This window comes from Chlamydotis macqueenii, chromosome 2 (assembly GCF_036417535.1).
Source record: "Chlamydotis macqueenii isolate bChlMac1 chromosome 2, bChlMac1.mat, whole genome shotgun sequence".
Lineage (NCBI taxonomy): Eukaryota > Metazoa > Chordata > Aves > Otidiformes > Otididae > Chlamydotis > Chlamydotis macqueenii.
In genome coordinates this window covers 135,233,035-135,255,062 of record NC_141557.1, presented here as the reverse complement: position 1 = coordinate 135,255,062, position 22,028 = coordinate 135,233,035, and the positions used below count along the sequence as shown (strand labels likewise).

Sequence of the window (22,028 nt, the reverse complement as noted above, 5' to 3'; positions counted from 1 at the left end):
TCAAGATCACAGGAGTTTCAGAATCAAGCCTGCCCAACCGATATCTTATGAATTACGACATGATCCCGGATGGGGTAGGAAACTCATAATAAATTGCCTTAAAAGTTAGGACCAGAATTCAATGAAATGAGAGATTTGAAGATGGCTTTTCTCACAAGAGCTCGGAGCCTCAGAAGGAGGGCAGTCCCTTATGGTAATGTTTGGATTCTGTGTATTTAGGTACCTATTGCATATGTGCTCAGGAAAACACAAGAAATCAGACAGTAAGGACACAACAAAGAAAGTTACTGGAAGCTATTGGCTGTTCAGCAATACTTCTGTTGAAAATAAAAAATCTCATGTTGAAATAATTCATATTGATGATTTAGCCTCGATCACCGTGAGGCTAAAAACCTGGGGACACAGGTCTAGTTGGAGAAATGGATTGAATGGATGTTCTGCACAAAGATGAGGCACCTTGCTTCTGGGCTGTCACATAAGGGGAATGTTTAAGCGACCATTTTGGAGAAGACCACGCTTCAGTATGATTTTGTTCAAAATTCTTGTGAGGAGATCTTTCATTATGCAGTCAACTTTGATGATAATTTGTAATGACTGCTCAAAACTAACACTTCCTTCTGCTATCAGAGAGCTATTTGGAGAAAATTTGCTAACATATCCATATAGGTTTGCATTCATTTTCAGTGTCATTGAAACCAATTCCCAATATACTATATACGTTTAGTAATTATGTTTAATACACAATGATACAAACAGATTAGTGACTCTTTTCCTAAATTAAAACAACAGCTTGGAAGCAGAAATACAAGTAAAGATTTATTAGAGAAGTTATCTAAAATACAATATTATTTTCCTCTTTAAATTAGAACATATATTATTTCAATGAAAAGTTATTTTGTATTATTTCTATGGTAATAACAACTTTTAGAGATAATACGTAAAGACATTTTTAGTAAAATAAATCCAACACTACCATTAAGATATAATCAAGGTTGTTGATAGCATGGGTAAAAATGTAAAATGGTTTCAAAAATATTTACATGTGAGTTTCCTAAAAATCTAAGAAGTCTAATTCTCAATATTCATTTTCCTTTACTTCCTCAAAATACTTTTTTTCCTAAGTCTTATCTAAATTCTGTATTCCTGTGCTTTTCACAAAGCTTCAAGTTATCATTAGTTATGTGTACTATCACACCAGTAGATGAGGTTTCTTAAAATGGCTTATTTTGCCGTCACCATATCCTCTCCCAAATAGCCACCAACACACTGTTTGTTACACCAAAGTGTCAGCTGCAGTAATAGCCACCAAAATGCACACAGCCACCCCCCCCATGCCTCCCCCAATCCCACACCTTAAGAACCCTTTTCACATTTCATTAGCTGGCATTTTAGACGCAGAGCGAAAGAAAGAATGGATCTGGGAGACAAGATGTTGCCAGGGCACACATGGCAAAGGTTTTGATTTGTGCTTAGCAGAAGGGGCTCCTCACAAACCAGCGATTTATTTCTAACACAGACGGCACTGAGGTTACTGGAAGGAAGCTCTGACTTCTCTGCTCTTCAAAGGCTGACATGGGCGCCAGTTGTCCACCATATGACACACGGGCTCATTCTCAGCACTGAAGCAAAGGCCACGGATTTTGCACATCTGTGGAAAAAGGCACAAACATCCTTAAATGCATAGGCTTGTTTCAGTAGGACTATTTTAATTATACACCTTGGGCCTGAGCCAGAGGCCCAACTCAAAGTTTCGCCAGCACTAGAGACAGCATCACCACCCGTGTGTCTGCATTACATCTACACCATTTCCTGCCCCTGACACAGGCTCTCCTGTCCACAAAATATCACAGAAGAACTAGGAAAACACAGAAGACTAAGACCTAGGCACACATTCCCTGAGATGCGTGCACAAAGATCTGTTTGTCCTTGATCCAGGTCTGAATTGAAAGCCTTTCAGAATCCTTTGCAAGTTGTATTGGTTTGGCTCTTCTGAAAGTTAGATTTTTTTGTGTCAATAGATATTAAAAACAAAATTGACCTTATTCTTTGGTGAAATTAAAGCAGTCAAATTCATTCAGGACATCTTGATTTCCAAATACTATGAGAGGGAAAACTGTTCACATCAATAGGAGCATACTGTAAGGTTTTAGTGCTTGTTCCTAAAGTAAAATCAGCATTTGCACAGTCTGATGTAATAAAAGCACCTTGACGTCTAAGGGGCCATCTCCAAATCTAAGGAAAAGACTGTGCCAAAATAATAACCCGCCCCAAACATGATCTCACACAGACAGTTGTAACTCCTGACAGAAATATGTAGGTGGGATAAAGGATTTTGTATAAGTCAGGCTGCAGGCCAGGCTTTCCCTCATTCAGGGAGGAAGGTCCTCAGCAGCAACCAGCCCAGAAGAGGACTTTACCTTCAGGACCAACCAGAACGAAGTTCAGAGCTCAACCTCCACCAGGAACTGCTGTGTCATTACAGCAAATAACAGGCTCGCTACACCCTGCTGTAATAGCCAGGTTTTATCTATCTTTGGAAAATCAACTCTAAACCCAGTGTCAATATCCTGCTTTATGTTTGGGATTTTTGTTTTTTTTTTTTTTTGTTTTTTTTTTGTTTTTTTTTTTTTTTTTTGCTTTGATCAGTTTTGGAATGAAAAGGCAAGGTGCCACATGCTGTTTTGATCTCAAAACCATCTTTGAAGTGTCAATGGTAATATGGAGGATGTGCGTGGGAGAAACAAGTGGTGTCTTTTATCACTTCTAGGTGGTTAAAGTAGGTATAGTAGGAAAAACAACTGTAAGTGTGGTCCTGCCCTATAATAAAAACATATTTGCAAACCTTAGGTTATCAATAGCAATAGCAGTAGTTTAGAACAAGTAAACACTGTCAACTTTAATGCTCCCTTGCAGTTTATTAATGGTAATCATTGCTATAACTATTATTTCCAGTAGTTCTTCCTTGTCATTTGTTCTATCATTTATTATGTTAAGTCCCCCAACAGCTTAGTTACACTTTTTTCACATCAGCTGAATAAAATCCCTAGAATTACATGTATATTGTTAGTATGTCTGCCGTTGACAAAAGGGATATAAGAGTTTGAAGGGTAAACTAAAGTCCTTCAGGGCTAGTTTATATTTATAGGCTCTAGATTCTATTTATACCTCCCAAGCACACAGATGCGAACCTGAGGATGGAATCTTGCCTCTACATAATTTCATTAATGGATGGTGCAGAAAGCTGGGACCAGGAGTGATTTAATCTGCACGAGTTCCTTCCTACCAGGAAGACTCTATCCTCCTCAAGCTGCTCAACAGAATAAAGGATTTTTTCAGGCACCAGACTGCCTGAACCTGCAAGTTTTCTCTCTTCCAAACAACGCAGTTTTGTTAGGATTGTCACAATTCTGCATGGGATTTCCCAGTCTGTTTTGTGTTGAATAGAACTTGTAAAATGAGCTCTGTATCCTGGAAATGCTGGAAGATCAACAAAGCAACTACAGATTTATGGTGTTAGACTGTGGATGCAGAACACTTGCTCTTCAGATTCTTGGTAAACCAGGTATTTTCAAGACAAGTGTGCCCAGATAAGTGATGCGTGCATGTACAGCAAGCATGCTGACATTCACAGTACATGCTAGATGAACTCTGCCTGTGCAAATGGTCCTTTCAAGCATGCTACAAACTTCCCACATTTTTACCACATGGCAGCTCTAACCATGTATCTGGAAAGCTTGATTACATTTTAAAAACTCCCCAGATTTTCCCTGGACTGTGTCCAAAGGGAGGACAGCCTTATATTTTACAGCAAACTCCACTTCCATGCATAGAAGTGGAGCCCTGCCAGAAGAGGATAATCACTTCAGATACATATTATTTTGATACGTGATGCTAGCTACCTACCTGCTCAGGGCTGACAGTGATGGGCTCCTTCAGAACGTGCCAGATCACACATTCGAGCAGTGGGGGAGTGGTCAGTGAGCCAGGGTACGTCCAGTAGTCTTTGCATGCAGGAAGCAGTCCAGTGGGGTCAAAGTTTGTGAAGGAAGCTTGCTTCCCCTAAAATAAAGAAAGTAGGTGAGGTAACATCAGGGGAGAGACCACATACACTTGCTGGGCTTGCAGTAACATCTCCTATGCAAAACTCTGTTTGACGAAAGGCAAAAATGGAGTTCGGCATGTAGCGTTGAGTGCCTCCTACAGCACCTTTGAGTTGAAGATGTTCAGCAGTATATTTCTTATGTTATAAGACTTTCAAGATATTCTCTCTCATTTCAAATGTTCAAGAACATGTCAATTTTCAATTCTTTGCTTCTAGAGGTAAGATTTGACCCTGCTTGAAGGAACAATGAGTTTTCAGATGCTATGTGTACCAATTGCACTGGGAATAGAGAACTTTGAAGATCTATTGAAGAGTCCATCGCAGTAAATGGCAACATCCGTTTACCTCAAAGGGAGTCTGATGACAAAGATGACAGCGTGAGATGACTCACTTTACTTTTCCTGCCCACATTTCTCATTGGCCTTTACCCTCTACAAAGGTACCTAATTACTCAAGGACTACTTTTCATTTCTCATTACTCAGACCATAAAGATCACATACACATTTCACATGACATTTAAATTACAGAAAGGCTTTTTTTTCCCCTAAGAGTTATGTATCCTGATCAAACTTCTTATCTGGACTCCCTCTAGCAACAGCCAAGAGAAACATGCCCTCTTGGAGGAAGGAAATTTATCCCACAGACACAGAGATGAGGTGAAGTGCCTTCCGCATCTGTCATCACTGACTAGAAAGGCCACCTAGAAGATTAGTTTAGATTAGGAAGATTAATCCTACTCTACAGGTTTAAATGCAGTCAGAAGGAAAGAAGCATAGTCACAGACATACAAAATTGTCACTGTTCCTAATATTCCCTGCCCTGTACCACAACTTCATTTGAATTTCTTTTGCATTTAAGATTACAGGAGCATTACTGCTGACAGCAGGAAGGTTTGTTTTATTTTTGTACATGTAGCAGGCTGGGAAGAAGCAAATAATCCACTTTCTGGAGGAGATAACAGTGCAGTTGTGATTGGTGTCAAACAACACAGAGATCAAATATTACCTTGGTTTGAATAGAGTTCAGAGCATCCACAACTTTCTGTATTTCAGGCCTGGCACTTCCCACCTGTAATACAAACCATACGGAAAGATAATAACCATGCATTCTTATGATGCCTTTAGTTTTCTGTTACAGTTCTCAAGGAAACATTTCTAGTACATTTTCGCAGCACTATTTCGTTACATAACAGGAGTATTACAGTAAAAGTGACTGGAACTGTCTCTGTAAAATCATGCCAGTTGACAGTCAGCACAAATGGGTCAGCCAAGGACTCTGGACAGAATAAAGTTATTTTCTTTTACAGTGTGTGGATTTATTTTTGGATTTGAGCTGTTCTTCTTTTCATAGAAGTCACCCTCCTAATAAAATACAGTGACGCCAGGACAGAGTGCACACTGCTGGAGCACAATCACCTTCTCCAACTAGCTGTGAAGACAATTCAACCAAGACAAAATGCTCTGGAGATTTAACAACAACAGGAAAAGAAAAATAGGTGTTGTTTAGACTGGTCCTAATGCAGATTCATACACACATAACTTTGTCAGTCATGTACATCAGCTTTCACTGATAAGAGTTATGACAGTGTCACAGGCAAGTATGCTGCTACAGGGCCACCACAGTGACAGATGGCAGTCATGCTCCATTGCTGGTGTACAATTTTGAACGTAGAAAAAGCCAAAAGTTCAGAGCAACTAGTTTTCTATTAGTTTATGAACTATAGCATGATGTTGCCTTATTCTACATTTTAGGATCTTAAGTCCCTCTGTAACACAATAAACATATTGGACTCATCCAAATAATGAAAAAGAAAAAGTTTAACTAACCTTCATGAAGACGCCTACCACAGCTAAACCATCAGGATGCTTCACAGCTTCAGCAAATTTACCATATTTTACGTTCCAGTGAACAAGATGGAGCTAGGAGGGAGAAAACGAGAAGCACTATGAAAATGATATCCCATCCACAGTATTTTACAAATGAAGATGCAGGGAAGTAATTTACTAAACATTAAGAGCAGATGGTGTTTTACTGCTGAGATTTAAAAACTTTTGTGTACAGTTAAGAATTTGTTGACTCATTCATCTACATTCAAGTTTCATTTATGCGAAGAGATTTCTGTCATGCATTTTATTTTGCTTCTTACTCTTATTCATAGACAAGTTTTAAGTTAAGACTGTGGCTGTATCATTCTGCTTTTAGCCTGGTGAAATACCTTTTATCTTCAGCATGAGTTTTTCCTGCATGCAGCCTGGAGGATTTTGATGTAGTATTTTAGTGTTATAACCCCTGGAGTTCTTATCAACACTTATCAAGACTGAAAGATAGTCCAGTGTCAGGGAGAAGAGACACTAACTACAGATCTGACCTGCAATCTAGAGTTTTTTTTAAAAACAGTCCTGTCCTTTTCTGTAAAGCCTTTGAAAAGAATACGAAATTAACCCCCAGGTCATGTTAACCAGGATGTTGCTTTCCTTTTCATTTACAAGTTATTTCTAATTGAAGTTCATCTGTCTGTTTGAAAATACACAACTTGGCATCTGTTGATGCAAGTCAAGTTGAACAAGTAGTTATGATACTGTGAGCAGACGTAAGGCAATGGCCAGTTTCTCAGGTGAGACAAAAGCTACTTCTGTCTCACGCGATAACTGCTGTGATTCTATTTCTTCATAATTTTCAAGAGTCACCGAGGAAAACCAGGGATAATTAATATGGGGTTTTCTGCTTCTGTAGTCTCTTTGACACGAAGCAGCTGAGAAAAAAAAAAATATTACAAGAGCCCTCCACTTCTAATTGCTGCTCTTGCAAGGCATAGGTCCTAGGGTGGCTTGGTTTCAAAATCTACTGTGGTAACTTCCATAGTTTCTTGCCTTATAAAGATCTGTAGAGAAGCTGCTACTGTGGTGGAATATTACAAAAAAAAAACAAAACCAAAACCAAATCAAACTCGTTATACACAAAATACTATAGAAGGTAAAGTGTGTCCTACCTCAGCATCATACTTCACACCATCCACAGTGTGCTCAGACCCTTGGCCCTCACAGGATCCCCAGTGAATGTGAAACTGGGCCAGTCTGTAGACTCCGTCCAGCGCTCCTCCCTGCAGCACTGCAATGCAAAGAGCCTCCATTAGCGTCTCCCGTAACCTCTGCACTTCAGACTGGAACATCCACCCCAAGTCTTCCAAGTGAATTACAGTTCATTGCTCTGCATGCTGCCATGCTACTCCAGATCATCCTCAATGGTACAGTGGTGCAATATGCCAAAACCAGTACTAAACAGATAAAACCATAAGTGACTTCATGGTGACTGTCTCATCAGCAATTTAACAGACATGCCAGTATTACAGGTGACAAGAGGAGAGCTAAGGATGTAACTTTTCTGTCACTAAACAAATAAAGGCCAAGAAAAAGAATAGTCTTTGTGAGAGGCCCATACAGAGTTATCCTATGGAAGTACACTTGAAGACCAAGTCATCTTTCACTTATTAATGTACTCTGTCCCTTCATTTTAGACACTTTATTCATTTAGGCCTTAATCCTGCAAATCCTGTGGCAGATTGGATTTGAGTAAAATACTTTTGGTTCCAAATTAAATCTAAGCACCTGCTAGCCATGGGCTGCAGCAAGGGAAAGCGCCAGGCACAGTGCAAGGCATTGCAGATGCGAATTCTCCTGTCCCTCTCATCCTTTAATCCTCAAGAATGAGTTTTTAAAAAATGGTAGCAAGAACGGCAATGCCTACAGAGGCAGATTATTTTAAAAACGGCTTGGAAATGAGGCATTTACTTATGGTCTCCACTGTCTGACACTACTCCTGCTACGTGACTGCTGTAACTGGAGTGCACTTTCAATTATACAGAAGCGAGTTCCCCTGAGCTCTCTTATCCTTCTCCTTAGTTTAAACCTTGTACTTAAACTGTGACCAATCGCCATTATGATATGCAGGATCAAGCCCTATTACTGTAAAATGCTCAAAGCACAATGTCTCCTCCAGTGCAGCATAACGCACAGAACAATAACAAATAGTTCTATTAAATAGAGCTATTCATCTAAATTATTAGACCAAGGTTTCACACTGGTTTCTGGTTTGTTTGGTTTCTTTTTTGTTTTGGTTTTTGCTAAGCATCTCAAATTCACAATTAAATCTTTAAGATTACAATATTTTAAAAAATACTTTAAAATGTAATTTGAAGTGTTACATATCTTTGAGATCAATTTCTCTCTATATAGACATAAATGTATACCTACAATAAAGTGACAGAAGAGTGTTGACATCAGATATTACATGTAAGTGTGCTCTGTGTATGTGCCACAAACAAAATGGTTCTGTGGAATAAAGATGCTTTCCTCTCAGTCTGCAATTAGTCTAGATACTATCACAATACGTGCATGTGTGAAAAATATACATCAAATGCAGATAGGAAAAGGTCACTGTCCGTTCAGGTTTGAATAATTCTGATTATATGCAAGCATGGACAAGCTGTGGATACTTGGCAATGGGGTGAGAAAGAGTTGACTAAAAAACTGGAATACAGGAAAATTAGATACAAGATTTATATAAAACACATTCATTTCCACTGGTGTCTTACACATGCAAAATTTGGGTTCAGTGGACATATATAGCATTTGTCTGGGGCTCCTTCTTTGGCAAATATATTTAGAAGTCTCCCAACACGTATTTCTATTTGAAAAATGTGAATATAAGTTCTGATACTGTAGCCAACACTGAACAGCCAACAGACCAAGACTTGCCCTACCTATTGCCAAGCTATGTGATACAAAGAAGAATGGCTACTTAAAGTAATTAAATAGGAACATATCTTATTCTTCTTTTATGTTTCTGCATGTGCTAGTTCCCAAGAAGCATAACTGTTTCAAGCACAGGACTACAAATCAGAATACTTTTTTTTCAGAATGGTGACTGTACATTACTTCCTTCCGAAAATGAAAGAATTGGTGCTATGTCTTTACTGATGCAAAACCATTTAATCCACACAATGTCATGTTTCGTTTAAAAATGGCGCCATGGAGTTGCAATGTTTCAGTTTCAGTTCCTTTGGCTAATGGACTTGTTGCTCGTTGCAGGTACAAATGGAGTGAGGTTCCGCCATTCCTCAACCTCAGAGAGCACTAGCGCAGCATGGGTTAATCTGTCGTTATTAATCAATGGGAAGCATGCTGAAAAGCAGAACCATGCAATCTCCTTAAATCCATTTGCAGTGTTATTTCTCTACACAGTTTGCTATAGTCTCATAAACCTCAAAAGATGCAGAAAAATCTCTTTGCAGTTTTTGCTTACTTCTCATTCTGTGGTTCTCAAATCCAGCACTAGCTCATTTTCACTCACAGCAGAGGATTCAAAGAAAGTAATAATTAGATTAGTGTAAATGAACACAAATTCAGCAGGCTTAATTACACAACAGCCCTTCTTATTCTAGCCTATATTAAGCAGTTATTTTTAATACTTCTCAGCCTTTCCAAAAAAGTAAAAATTTAAAATTAAACTTAAAAGTCAAAAGTAAAAATGTTAGAGCTTCATTTTTTCCAGTACAGTCTTTTTAAACCATGAATAAATGCTACCAGCTTTTGCAAAGTAAAAGTTCATTGAGAATCAGAGCAACACTCACACCAGGAACTTCCCTGTCCCATGTGACATGAACATGCAGGCCACATTGATGGCAGAAGATGACAGATGACCTTTCAATCTCATTTTTTTGAGGGATGGGGAAATTCTGGTCCATGTTTGAGCATCTCATCATTAGCTCCCTTCCTTTTGAAACCAGGATTAGTGTATGCCATCCTGGAAATACATATGTGGCTGTGCTCCCTTTTGTTATAGAATACAGCTTCAGATGCCAGTCTGAAGCACCAGTCAACCTGGAAAACTCATTCTTTTCTTACAGGTTCATCCTACTCAACACAATCTACGTCAGTAACCTGGTCTCCATAGATATGCAACAGCCCAAGAGGCAACAGCTTGAAAAAGCAACTTTTTTCCCCTTTGACAGTTATTTGAAATGTTACAATGAGACTAATTTGGAGCTACTTTGCCTAGATTAAGAAACAGTAGCTGTTTTCAGCCTTCTACTCTATACTGGAGAAGTTCTACTAGTAACATCCAGTAATGATATTGCACTGGTATTAAATGATCTCATAACATTTTCTAAATTAGGTGAATATAAATATTAGCAGTGCTAATTTGTAAGGTCAAAGAACCACATGAAACCACTGTTCCATTTATGGGATTTCTTGGATAAAGAAGGTTTGTCTCCATCACACTTTCTTAGGATATTTGGAAACACACAGAAATCAAAGGGCATTTTGCTGCATCCGAGACAGCTGTTTACTGAGGCCAGAAAACTTCACTGTTCTACATAAAGACAAGTCATCGGGTAGTTACCTTTCCCACGTAGAACAGAACAGCTCTGTAAAAAATACTGTGAACCACTTTATGCCCTTTTTTTTCAGGAACTGGCAGCATCCACATCTGTGAAGTTTTGGAGGAACAGTGTGGAATTACTGTTATTTAGTCACCTCCTATGGGACATTCTCTCTATACAGAGACTAACCGATCTCAACAAGGTAATAATTCTGCCAAATAAGTAATCTAAATGGCTTAACTACAAGATTGTTTCATGAGTTAGAATGAATTCCTTCCTGACATACAAATTCATGTGGTAAGAGAAATACTACTCTAAAGTTTGTTACTCTGAGAAAATGCAGAATGAGAAAATGTTCTTCATGTGGAAATCACTGACAGTAAAGGTCCTTTCAGTAGCTGAAATAATAGGTTCACTACAGAACAGCAGATGTCCAGACTTAGGAAATCTAGTTCTAATTGGGATTCCACCAAACAAAAACCTAGCAGCAAGACATTTTAAGCATTTCCCTTTGAGGACAGCCCTCTTGCACACACATTGCTTTGGCATAAAGAAATTCATGATTTTGTATCAGCCTGCAGGAGACGTGCACATGCATACGACATGTAGGTATGTGTGTATGTAAATAGCATATACATTAATGTCAATTTTTAAAAGCTTTTGTGTATACACAGACACCTGTATGATACAAAACAGGTCCTGAGGAGACAAAGTAGATGAAGCACTACTTGAGGGGGGAAAAAAAAAAAAAAACAGGGATTAGCCTTGTGTTCTTACGCAAGGATGGGCTTCCCTGACCGACAGAATGAAAAGTTCAGTTCAGGTGAGCTGCCACTTCTGTGAAACATGGAGTACAGAACGTCACATTTTGTGAGATGCTTCCTTCTTTATGTTATCTCTTTCAGACATTCCTCCTAGGACGCTGTATCATGACAAGCAAAAGAGCACGCAAGCAGCTGACTGTAGGGATCATGCTTGCAGAAAACATCTGTAATGGGTTTCACCAAGATAAAAACTATGTAATGGGTATATCATAAGAAAAAAAAAAACAACCTACTCTGACCTTGCTAGAGGGTTAGCCTGATAAAGCAAGAAGGATGTTCCACAGAGATAGACCAGAATGAAACATCTGCCAAAACATAGCAGGTCTGCAGACATGTGCATCGGCAGCAGGTCAGTGACTCTGATTCACCTCAGCTGAACTATTTCATCATGCTATCTGGCAGCAGCCAGATAGACTCTGACCTGCTTAAGGATACAAAGTCATCTAGGTTCTTAACTTTCCTCACACTCCCTGGGACCAGTGGAGTTTATTTTACATGTGGTCTCAAACTGAGATTCTCTGAGGGTCGTGAGGTGCTGTACCAATCCTCACGTTTCACACCATATGAGCTGACAATGACTTTGTAAGAACTGAGTTGCAAGCATTAAAATTCTCTTAAAAGTAAGAATTTGTTTAACTTCTGATGGTAATAGCTACAATACTAATCTCAGTGACTGCTTACAGTACTGAAAATTGTTTCAGATATGGCGCTCATACTACCTTGAGGTCTAATGAAGGATGAACAAATGTAAGGTGTGAGCATTGCCTCTAAGTACTCAGCAGTCCCTCATGCCTATAAGTAAACAAAAAAATATATGAGTTGGGAAGAGTAATTACGTGACACCTGGCACACAGCTTCATTACATCTTAAAAACATACTTTTACAAGTGGCCCCAGCTGATAACAGCTGGCTAGTTTCTCCTGTTTTTGCACTAAAAGAGCCTCTAAAGGAGGAATTTGGAAGACGGGAAGGAAGTTGCTGTGGTTCTTAAATGCACAATCCAGATCAAATTTCTGCTCAGAAGTTGCAGGTGAAAAAAAAAGAAAAAAAGCTCATGTAAGTGAAGAAGGGCACTTTTAGACTCTGTAAATAAATGAAGGCCTGAAACATGCAGGACTTCAAGCCCTCTCATCTTTCTTTCCAGTTCCTGGAAGCACTAAGGGTTATTCTCAAGTCACCTGCTTACATAGGCTCTGCAGCTCCTGGTGATGCCAGTTCACAAGAGAAATGACTTAATGATGGCACAGCCTCTGGGACCTCCGACTTTCTAGTCAAGCAGCGCACAGAAGTGCTTGTGACACATAAGCAGGTGTCTGAATATGGTCCTCTAAAGCTATAAGCAATCAGTTCTCTGATTTATGATTCCACAGGGTCAACACATTGCTTAGCCTATACTGCACTGTGGACCTTCAGTCCATGACTGTATGTTGATAACATGCAATATTATCCTGGCATAGCTAATATTACAGCTTTGGAGCTGGGAAGCCTAAAAATAGACTAGTGGCAGTGACTTTGATGAAGAGCTGTGCCTTAAAGACAGCAGACTTGCGTGTTTCTTCCTCCATGTACCAGCTGAGGTGGAAGTGTAGGAAAAGAGCAACAGTGACACAACTTTCAGCAACTCACTGCCAACCAAGCAGTGCCAGTGCAGCAGTTCTTGAATAATCAATGTAACAAGGTAGATTGGTTTGTTTACAGTGAGTCATAATTCAAGACAGCTGAAGTGTGTCCATTAATATTTACAATTATAGGAAGAATTGGGTAATATTTTATTATAACTATTCAAAGTTTCCCAAGGGGTGCAAGTATCAAGGTCAATACAGTATTCTCATTTCCCTAGGTCTCCTCATAATTTTAAACTTTCATTATGATTCAATATTTGCAAAAATATCAGATTTACTTGGGTCTGTCTTGGATTTCAATATTATCTCTAGCTCAGCAGCAAGGAAGGAAACGGAAACAATTAAGAGACTCATCCACCAGCAGAAATCACCAGTACGTTCAGTAACATCTCTAGAGGCGTACACCATAGTTGCAATTCATTTCTGTCAGGTTCTACAGCCCAAGTGTGATATTTTAACATTCTTGCTAGGGAATTAATTAATTGCTGACTTACTTCCTCCTTTTATAAGCTCATCACAGACACACTCAGAAAATACAGAACACAGTGCCTACTGCTGTAAGCATTTCCCATTTGCATTTCAGGTTTTAGGTGAATTCTGAAAAGTTTTCCAGGAAACTTCACAGAGAACACATTGTAAGTATGTTACAATCCTCTCTGGGGCTCTTGAGACGTCCTTGAGCCAAGTCACTTCCTGTGGTTTTACAGCTCTGAGAAGTCACTGTTTACTTCTGTCTTCTAAAGTGAGTGAAACTATATGCATGTTGTTACAGCAGGCTACAATATAAAATGATTAATATGATTAAGTAGGTACCGTTAATGAGACATTTCTTTGCTATAAAGGTCCTAAAAGAAGGTGCATTATTATAGTCCAGTGGTTTTCAGCACCATTTGCTTCACTGACACGTGGAGGGTCAGGTCCCAGGATACAAGAGTGGGCAAACCTGAATTTGCAGTTTTATTCCTAGTGACATTTTCGTCATGATGAATTTTTGCCTTTTTTTTTTTTTAAGTTATAGAAATTTTAAAGACGAATGCCTACAAATATTTGAACTTTGACCATTATTAAGAGACAGTGGATGTGAGAACTAAGAAAGCAACTGCAAGAACTGAAGGAGAAGAGAAACCAAGCAAAAACTGGAAGGGGAAGTTCACTGTTCTCTTTCTACACACAAGTCCAAGAAAACATTCCAAAAAACTGCAGGGAAACAAGACAGAAGATATCCTATTATCCAAGAGAATGTAATGGAATTTCAGGAAACAGAAAAGTGTTCATAAACATGGCAACACTGATTTGTAAATTTCCTTTCCATACACCATTTCTACTGACTGTGAAACATGAAGGGGATTCACTTTGGGAACTGACTGAGCCTTTAGAAGTGCACTCTGGAATATAACAACTGTCACATAACCCAAGATTTTCAAAGGCTGTGCTACAACAACTGAAGTAAAAGATTCTGAGGTAATTGCTTAGGAAAAGGGTTTTGCTAAGCATGGTTAGTAACATCTAAGCATATCTAAGAAAATTAACAAAAAAAGTAAAACAAAGTCAGGTTCTAAAGCTATCACAAAGATTTTAACATAATTTCTCTGTTAAAACATCATTGTAAGAAAATTGTATAGGTCATAGGCATAATTACAGCCTGAATCAAGGGTTATGCCTATAAAGCTCCATCTATTACTAACGAGATCTTCTAAGAGCAGAGAAGAAAACATATTATCCCATGAAGACATGCAAGTCACATAAATTACACATAGATTACTTTTGTTTAAAAAGTTAAACTATTTTACATCCTTACTATCCTAAAAAACATAGATGGGATATCATTTCAATAAATCCTTTTTTTTTTTTTTAGATTTTTACTGTTTCATGGATATGGGCAGAAGCTTTATACTATATATTCTTGTATGCACACATGTAGGGTAACAAATACACATTTTGGGGGAAGAGTCTTTTATTCGGAGGAAAAACATTTTACATTAAAATTTTGAATATTCTGCTATCTACTTGTTGCTCATGATAGACAGTATGCACATTACACACTTTCCAAATAAAAAAAAAGTAATAACTACTTTTAAAGAGTTTTATCCAAACATGCATTTTAGCTTTCTTACCTATTTCTACTATACTATTACTACCTACATCCTTTATTGCAAGAACTCATTTTGCATACTCTGAAAAGCAGGAGCCATCAAACAGACATTAATACCTAGAGCTGCTGTTCAATTTACTTCACTGTCATTAGTTATAAGCCTGAAGATTCTTGATGAATGGATCTACTTCTTTGTGCAATTATTCACATTTTGAAGATTATTCACAAACAATGATCTTATTACTTCGTTTTGCGCCTACTACCACAGATAATTAATTATGACATATGGGACAGCTCATAGAAGCACGCACTATAGCCTGTGGGAAGTATTTACAGGATTTTGTTCCATTGTCTTCTGTAAAACACCCCAGCACATCACATAATTTCACATAGTTTCTCCTTGTGACTGCTGCATGATGTCTAACCAAGAATTTGGTACACACGTTACATAGTTAGTCTCAAATTCAGAAATAGGAGTGAATCAAGCACAGTCAAGTCAAAGACAGCTCTATTTTGTGTAAGGAAAGTAGGTTACCTAGTTAACTGCATACAAATGAAGCCATTAAGTGTGCTGCCAGGTAGATTCCATGCACTGCAATTTTAAACAGGAATCCTGATACTGAAGGATCCACCCTTACCTGGCTTCACAGAGATCTTCTTAATGTTTGTTTTTTTTTTTTTTTTTCTAAAGAATAATCAGCTTCTGATTCACTAATAGAGCTACTGAGAATATTTTTACTTGCATCTCCTATCCTCCCACTCTGAAAGCTGTGTCACTGCATATCTGTCAGAGGATCCCTGTCACAGATGTTCTGGTTCTGCACCGAGTTTTCTCTTAAAGAGCATTCTTCCTACAGACATTTCTTTAGATTAGTATATGTTACTGTCATTTTTTTCCTCCCAAGGTCCCAACTACAACCTAGTTTTCACAATCTTTCCAAACTTACACACACACAAAGTGAACACATAATGGTTTTGTTCTACTTTGAGGACCTGAGCCTATTTCCTTTGGGCTCTGTAAGAGCAGGATGACAGCAAATGCAGACTCGCACATATCTGGTGAAAACATAATTCCTTTTTTTGTACTCTGAATCATTTACCTTATTCCCCATGACACTGTTAAAATTAAGATGCATTCAGCTCCTCAGTGCTTCAGAAAAATAAACACTAAGTAGTCAGAATACCTTTTTCCCTTCATACAAATATTAATGTGGATGCTCTGTGTAAATTATACATGCACCTATGTGACTGTGAACACTTAAAGCTGACCACTGAATATTGTCCAGTATAAAGACTGCCATTAAAACACAAAGTCAAATTCTTAATGCAACGCTGAATGTCTGTTATACTGTTATATTATGTTACCTGCAAAACTCCCACATTTTTAGTAGGCACGGAGCACTTGTTTTCAGCACCATTCCCTAAATGACATCACCAGCGACATGCTTAGGAAAAATAGGGCATTTGCTCAAGCAAGTTAAATCAGGCAGTGTCTAGAGAAGGCAGTGACTTACAATTGGATTGTTTTTGCTGTCTAAATTAAAAATAGAGGCACGTTCATTGTAGCAGGGTAATGATTTCTGCAAATTCAGCCAGCTGAAAAACTACAATTAAAGACAACCTGCAAAATCCTTGTTGCAAAGGCAGCTTGGATGCCGTCTGTCCATCAGTGGAGCCATTCCTTTCAGTACAGATTACTAAAAGGTTTGCAGGAATCTGGGCTTAATTTCACCATAGAGTATGATGAACAGCAAGATGCTGTGGAACGGCTGCCCGCTAGCAAACTTTGTAGGAATGTATCAGATACATTGACTCTCTACAAAGCCCAGCATCAAGAAATGTCCGGGATAATGCTTGTTTAAATCACAGAAGAACAAAGAGGTATTTTCTAATCATTCCTCTGTTTCTTTACTAACCTGGGAGCATATTGGCTTCAGAAATATGAAATAATATTTTGATAAGCAAAGAAACTATTTCCAAACTATTTCCACTTCAAATTGTTAACTGTAATCCTTTGTTATTCTAAGGCCAATTTCTTCCTATGATGTATTTTAACCATTTGGTTGGTAGTTTATGATGAGCAATGCCTAAAACTGTTCTTGTCGAAGAGTCACTTTTTTTTTTTTTTCACTCCACCGCTGAGCCCTTATCCAAATCCTTCCGATTCAAACAAACATAAAGCAATATACTTCTCTGGTGTTTATTTAGAGCAGTGCAGCCCAAAACTGACCAGACAGGCTTAGTTTTCTTCTAACGGCAGCTCAGTTTTCTTTGAATTCCTTAAGAGCTAAATTCTAACCTTACTGAAGGCAAACACTTCAGTATTTTTTTGTCTTTAAAAATAAAAAACCAACAAAAAAAAAAACCTTACAGCCTCAGTGGACATCTAAGTAGCATTTTCTCCCATCTCCACCCCAGCACCCAAAGCTGAGGTCTCACCTGACTTGTCAGAAGAATCATCAAACTCTACGTTGAAGGAGTGCCCATTGTTGACGATGTTTCTCGCCGTGCCAGCATCATAACTGAAGCTGAGAGGCTTCAGAGACGAGTCGTACCTGGCAGACTTGGTGCAGATGGCAATGGGGGACTGCCGCTCGCCATTGGCGATGGGGAAGTGTTCATGCCAGTGCGCGGGTCCTGCAAGAGAGGGTAAAGCAGCTCAGCGGGAAAAGACACGAAGCTCAGGGGGACAACCCTCCCTATGATAATCCTCAGTCTAGAAACCGGGATGTTTTAACGCTACCATCAGCCTTTAACAACGCACCGTCCGTGCGGGCTGCCCATGCTGAGCAATCTGATGCGGCTGAAGATGTCTCTGCTCCTTGTAGGAGGGTTGGACCAGACGACCTTTAAAGGTCTCTTCCAACGCAAACCATTCCATGATACAGAGGAGGGGAAATCCCACCTGGGGACCGAGGCAGGGACCCGGCAGCCCCCGAGCCTTGGAGGCTGAGGCTGGGGTTTTACAGGGGAGCTCCTTCTAGAGGCCACCCCGTCCTGCGGGAGCAGGGCCCCGTCCCCTCCTCTTGCTCGCGCCGTCACCAACGTAAAGGAATGACAGCAGGAAACTAGAAGATGCTCCGGGCAAACTGCGAGGCTCCCTGCTCAGGCGCAGGTGGCATCTCAAGGTTAAAAAAAGAAAAAAAAAAAGAAAAGAAAAAAAAAATGGAAAAAGTGCCACCGAGCTCATTCCCGCTCAGGGCAAGGGCTCGCTCCGACGCGCAGCGGGCATGTCCCGGGCGCTGCTCCCGAGGACGCGGGGGTGGCCGTCCGGTGTCCCCGCAGCCCGCCGGGCACTCACCGTCCTGGCTGCCGTATCCCCAGTGGTGGGACATGGTGCGCGGCGCGGCTCTCTCCGTGGAAACTGCGGCAGCGCCGTGACCCCAGCAGCCTCTCAGGGGCTTTTATAGGCTCCCGCCAACTCCATGTCCTTCTCCGCGGCCGGAGGAAGGGGAGGGGAGCGCGGACGGGGGGCGGAGGGAGACTCCGCTGGGGGCGGAGAGAGAGCGGTCGCTTAAAGTCCGCGATCCGCCGCGGTCGCGGAGCTGCGGCCGCCCCGGCCGGTAGCGCCCCCGGGAGCCGGGCGGCATGGAGCGGAGCAGGGGGGCCGCAGCTCTCCTTCCTCTCCCCTTCCCTCCCATCCCTCCCCTGCATTGCGCACCTGCGGGCGCCCGGCCGGGCGCTGGAAAGCGAGCGCCGTGACCCTCGGGGAGGAGCGCGCGTCCGTGCGCGGGTGTGAGCGCGCGCGTGCGTGGGCGTGCAAGGGAGTGGCACCACGGTCTCCTGCTGCTCCCTGCTGGGGCCGGAGGGAAGGGCCCTGCCGCCGGGGCAGCTATTTGAGGGGGGGGTGCGGGGGGGTGAGGATCCTGCATCCTGCCGCCCCCCGGGGGGGTTCTCATAGGTACCGGGTTTTGGAAGAGATTAACGGGGATTTGGAGGCGGAGGGCAGCGCAGCTTGCCGAGGGGAGCTGTGATCACGCTCGAGGAGAATGAGGACGTTATTGCTTCTTAAGAGTGTGGGTTTTTTTTTCCTGATCGCTTTCGGAGAAGGCGGCAGGTAGACCTGTGCTTACACTTCCTAGCATTTAGGAAATGCAGACTTACCGTGCGAGCGGTTCAGCTGCCGCTCCCGGGAACAGACTTGCAAGAATAAAATTGAGAAATGCATATTTTGGATGTTTTTATATTGCTCAACGCTCTGATGTTTTACCACGGGACAGGACGGCTCAGACCTTGAGGACCCTTTTGCAAACGGCAGAATCCGGTCGTGTGCCGAGTCTCCTTGTCCTTGCCCTGCAGCCGGTTGGTCTGTACCCATCAGGCAGCTTGTACCCAAGTGGGTTTGCAGATCCCCCTTTTTGAAGGCTTTTCTGTGTCCTCTTCCTCTGAGCAATTATTGGTGTGGGAATAAGGAAAAAATTATTTGCGATGAGGGTGGTGGAACATTGGCACAGGTTGCCCAGAAAGGTGGTGGATGCTCCATCCCTGGAAACATTCAAGGCCAGGTTGGACAGGGTTCTGGGCAACCTGATCTGGTTGGAGATGTCCCTGCTCCTTGGAGGGAGTTTGGACTAGATGACCTTTAAAGGTCCCTTCCAACCCTAATGTTCTATGGTTCTATGATTTATGAATTGTATTGTAAATGTCCTATTAGTTTATCCCATTTTCTTCTTAAGAGGGTTTATTCAAATATGGTTTAAATTTTATTCTGTTGTGATTCAACCACAGGGGTCTAAATTCTGTTGTCAGCGAGGTCATCCAGAACAATGCCACCAGAACGAGTCAATCATCTACATATGGCATTGTAAAACGTGTCATTTGTTTTCATTTGTTAAGAAGCAGCAGAAGGGAGAAAAGTCTATTCATACAGTGTGGTTACTGTTGCTAATAGCAAAAGGAACCAGCTGGGAAATTGCTTATAAAAATTAAAGGCATTTATCAGACCTCTTCAAGTATAAGCAGAAAATATTTAAAGCTTATTACTGGTTAACGCAGTGTGTGTCCTCTCACATTTGCATGCCTCTACTCAAGATTATGTTGCAACCACAAAACAGAAATGTGAAGGCAAAACTGTACACACAGAAGTTATTTAGAAGTGGCTGCGGGTATGTGATGTAGAACAGCACGTTAGAAATTTATTAGGAATTCCTTGTTTGCTCATGTTAGATACTTTCCAGCAATCACTTTTAAATCTGCCGATTGTGCTGGCCAAGTATATTAACAGTCTCTCATAAACATGTACATACATAAATCTGTACAGGTAAGAATCCTTTAAGAATAAAGCAGAAAACATCCCTTTATGTTGTAGGAAGGAGTAAGATTTCTGTACATTTCAGAAGGCTTCCTTCCATTTAATCTTACTATTAAAAAAATAAATAAATAAATTCAGCCTGATTCCTCTGCACTCTCATATGTTAAGTTTCCGCTGACGTCAAAGGGAGTACCGCATAAAGGACAAGTACGGGATTAAGCACGACACAATGTTTGGCATGGTAGGCTTCCTCAGAGATCCACTTAGAGCTCATACTAGGGAAGTGAAGTCAATCAGCAGCACCACCGAGGGACTTGGATTTTAATTACACAATTCAGCATTTTATCACATTATTTCTGTCAGTAGCAATGTGTTACATACTAAGCACATACACCCACAAGTAGAAGTTCTGTGGTTCTTGAAATCAAATACAATTCTTTGATCTTTCAGCAGTTAGTATTTGCAGGCTTGAGCCCATGCCAAGAAGCTGCTATTGAGAGCCTGGCACTGACTTGGGCTCGTGGGTTCCAGTCTCCTTCCTTTCTGTCTCCCGCCTGCATCGGACTCCTCTAATCTGTGCCAGTGGTTTTATGGCAGAACGCAGTGCCTCAAAGAAGATCATACAGCAGAAGGCAAAAATACACATCAGCACAGTACCTGCGCTAGCTCGAGCATCTTGCATACATCCACACTATGCTGCCTAAGCCTGCCTCTCTCTGCCACAGCTCTGCCCAAATCGGTGGAATGACGCATAGCAGTATGGCCTGCTTGCACGTACAGAATGTGTAGGAGCAGTTCCTAAAGCAAACGTTCACAAATCCTGTGGTGACAGAAGCATTATAAATACATCTCAAGCAATACAAATACGGGGAACAGATTAGATAATTACTGTAGCCTTTTGATTACTCATGACTGACATTAACATTTGGGGTAGAAAAGATGCCAGTGTAATCTTGTCTCCCATTTCTGTCATTACCGGTACCATGTACTGTGAGGGTTTTTAGAAACTAATAAAACCAGATACCTTTCTTCATCTCTCCCCTTTTCTTAGTGTTAGATCACACCTGAATATGGGAAACAAATAGGTGTTTCTAGATTTAATAGTACTTTTGAATCATATTAGCAAATACAAATACAGCATCAATAGTTTCAGTGAGTGTGAACTGTTTGCTCACTCAGATACCTCCACACCATTTATGGGACTCATTTCTGGGCAAAGGACAGCACAAAGCCCATACATCATTTCGGCCCCACTTGAATCCTGCTTTGAAAGCTTACATGTCACAGCACATTCACTGACTTTGCACAGGAAGGAAAACATCCTAGTTGTGTATGTTTTATGAAGTTTCCTGAAGTATATTTTTATGATCATTATTTGTGAAGTACCACACATGTCAGCACAGATAGAAAAATGGCACAGATTCTTCCACATCAAAGGTTTTTTTTCTCCTTAGTAGCCAGTTGCCAACTACTAGGAGTATTCTGGCTGCAGGAGTAATGACATGTCAAATATCATGTATCATCAATATATGACTGTTTCACCAGAAGTGCATAAAATGATCATGTTGTAAATCCTTTTAATTTTCATGGTAGATTTTCAGCTGTGAAAATTTAATTGCAGTCATTTTTTTAATGTGTTCATCCGTGTTTCTGTTCAGTGCTGAGCAAGATCCAGAAGAACCCTGCTTCATTCTGATTCATTCTAGCTATTCTGTGAAAGTTAAATGCAATTATGAAAATAAAAATAATTTTTG

At 40.5% G+C, this 22,028-nt stretch overlaps 1 protein-coding gene and 1 long non-coding RNA gene across 2 annotated transcripts; one reads left to right on the top strand and one right to left on the bottom strand.

Annotated features, from left to right (window-relative positions):
* Positions 1-803: 803 nt before the first annotated feature.
* On the bottom strand, positions 804-18,495 carry LOC104474566 (carbonic anhydrase 2). Its single transcript, XM_086740980.1, has 7 exons — positions 18,325-18,495; positions 17,463-17,660; positions 7,093-7,211; positions 5,930-6,022; positions 5,109-5,171; positions 3,904-4,059; positions 804-1,648 (listed from the first exon to the last, which is right to left on the bottom strand). Exons 1-7 carry the CDS (start codon positions 18,356-18,358, stop codon positions 1,529-1,531), a joined length of 783 nt encoding a protein of 260 aa, XP_086597106.1. The 5' UTR covers positions 18,359-18,495; the 3' UTR covers positions 804-1,528.
* A 275-nt stretch (positions 18,496-18,770) lies between these two features.
* LOC147601832 (uncharacterized) lies at positions 18,771-19,975 on the top strand. Its single transcript, XR_015257720.1, has 2 exons — positions 18,771-19,359; positions 19,752-19,975. It is a non-coding gene; the product is annotated as an uncharacterized LOC147601832 (long non-coding RNA).
* Positions 19,976-22,028: the final 2,053 nt, after the last annotated feature.

What these genes read in the sequence shown, in the direction of transcription:
- LOC104474566 (XM_086740980.1), bottom strand. Translation starts at nt 18,358, where the DNA reads ATGTCCCACCACTGGGGATACGGCAGCCAGGACG. An exon ending in TGATTCTTCTGACAAGTCAG is followed by an intron (nt 7,212 to 17,462) that starts GTGAGACCTCAG and finishes TTTGCATTGCAG; the next exon opens with TGCTGCAGGGAGGAGCGCTG. An exon ending in GTGTGAAGTATGATGCTGAG is followed by an intron (nt 6,023 to 7,092) that starts GTAGGACACACT and finishes TCTCCCTCCTAG; the next exon opens with CTCCATCTTGTTCACTGGAA.